Source organism: Cebus imitator, unplaced genomic scaffold, assembly GCF_001604975.1.
Source record: "Cebus imitator isolate Cc_AM_T3 unplaced genomic scaffold, Cebus_imitator-1.0 Scaffold280, whole genome shotgun sequence".
NCBI lineage: Eukaryota > Metazoa > Chordata > Mammalia > Primates > Cebidae > Cebus > Cebus imitator.
Window position 1 is genome coordinate 3,803,944 of NW_016107595.1, and position 1,602 is coordinate 3,805,545.

General features: G+C 41.8%; 1 protein-coding gene across 1 annotated transcript in view; it reads right to left on the minus strand.

Moving 5' to 3' along the window:
• Positions 1 to 1,602, minus strand: part of LOC108284603 (zinc finger protein 737-like) — a 27,811-nt gene that overhangs the window by 21,075 nt on the left and 5,134 nt on the right. The window contains exon 2 of the mRNA XM_037728804.1: positions 429 to 555. Within this exon, the coding sequence (XP_037584732.1) occupies positions 429 to 555 (127 nt within the window). The remainder of the gene's footprint in view (positions 1 to 428; positions 556 to 1,602) is intronic.

A 1,602-nucleotide genomic window follows, 5' to 3' on the forward strand; every position in this document is an offset into this window, starting at 1 on the left:
AACTCCCGACCTCAGGTGATCTGCCTGCCTCAGCCTCCCAAAGTGCTGGGATTACAGGCGTGAGCCACCGTGCTCAGCCCTGCTTGTGGGTTTTTCAATTCTACTACCTGGTGCTACAGAATCAAAAACTGGTGGTGGCAATTAGATTTTCAGGTGAGGGCAACAATATTTTATGCCACTTAATTGCTGAAATTACCACTAATTTAGAGTGAAGGATACAGCTCAACTCAAGAATTTGGAAAGTTTGAATTAAGATGAAACGTCTTAAAGAAATTCTTTTCTAAGTGAACAAATTCTGAGGAGTTTCTGGAAAAAGGGCTTCTGAAACTCTTTTATGCAAAGAATTAATTACTAAAAAACATTCTACAAAAAAAGAGAAAGAAAACATTTAGGGTGTATTATGAATTAAGTATTCAAGTTATCCTCACCAAGGAAGACCAGGTTTCTGTAGTTCTCCAACATCACATCCCTATACAGATTCCGCTGTGCAGTGTCCAGGCAATGCCACTCCTCCAGAGAGAATTCTATGGCCACATCCCTAAATTCCAATGGTTCCTGAAAAACACACACACCACACAGACACAGACACAAAGACACACACACACACACACTTTTACCAAGTAGCAATAGGTGAAGTATTTAATTTGACATAAGGCAAAAATAGATGAACAGATGCTTTTTCAACAGAAGACACAGATGTGGCTAAAAAGCATATAAAGAAAATGGTCAACGCTCATCATTGGAGAAATAAAAAAAAAGCACAATGAGATACCACCTCAAACTAGTCAGAATGACTATTTGTAAAAGTCAAAAACTAGCAGATGCTGGCAACGCTGCAGAGAAAAAAGAATGCTTATAATCTATTGGTGGGAATTAAATTAGTTCAAGGATTGTAAAAAAGCAGTGTGGTGTGCCGGGCGCTGTGGCTCACACCTTTAATCCCAAAACTTTAGGAGGCAGAGAGGGGCAGATCCCCTGAGGTCAGGAGTTTAAAACCAGCCTGACCAATATAAAGAAACTCCGTCTCTACTAATTAGCTGGGCTTAGTGGCACATGAGTCTCATTCCGGCTACTCAGGAGGCTGAGGCAGAAGAATAGCTTGAACCTGGGAGGCGGAGGTTGCAGTGAGCTGATATTGTACCATTGCACTCCAGCCTGGGCAACAAGAGCAAAACTCCTGCCTCAAAAAAAACCAAACAAAACGAATGCAGAAACAGAAAACTAAATGCACGTTATTATTTATAACAGCTGAATAATAAAAACACATGAACACAAAAAGGAAGCAACAGACACTGAAGCCTAGTTGAGGGCGCAGGGTGGGAAGAATAAGAGGATCAGAAAACATTCCTGTTTGGGGCTATGCTTAGTATCTCAGTGTCAAAATCATCTGCACACAAGACCCCCATGACATAATTTTAGCTGTATAACAAACCCACATGTATACACCCCACACCAATAATAAAATCTCATATAAAAAAAAAAATCCTGGCCGGGTGCGGTGGCTCAAGCCTGTAATCCCAGCACTTTGGGAGGCCGAGGCGGGTGGATCACGAGGTCAAGAGATCGAGACCATCCTGGTCAACATGGTGAAACCCCGTCTCT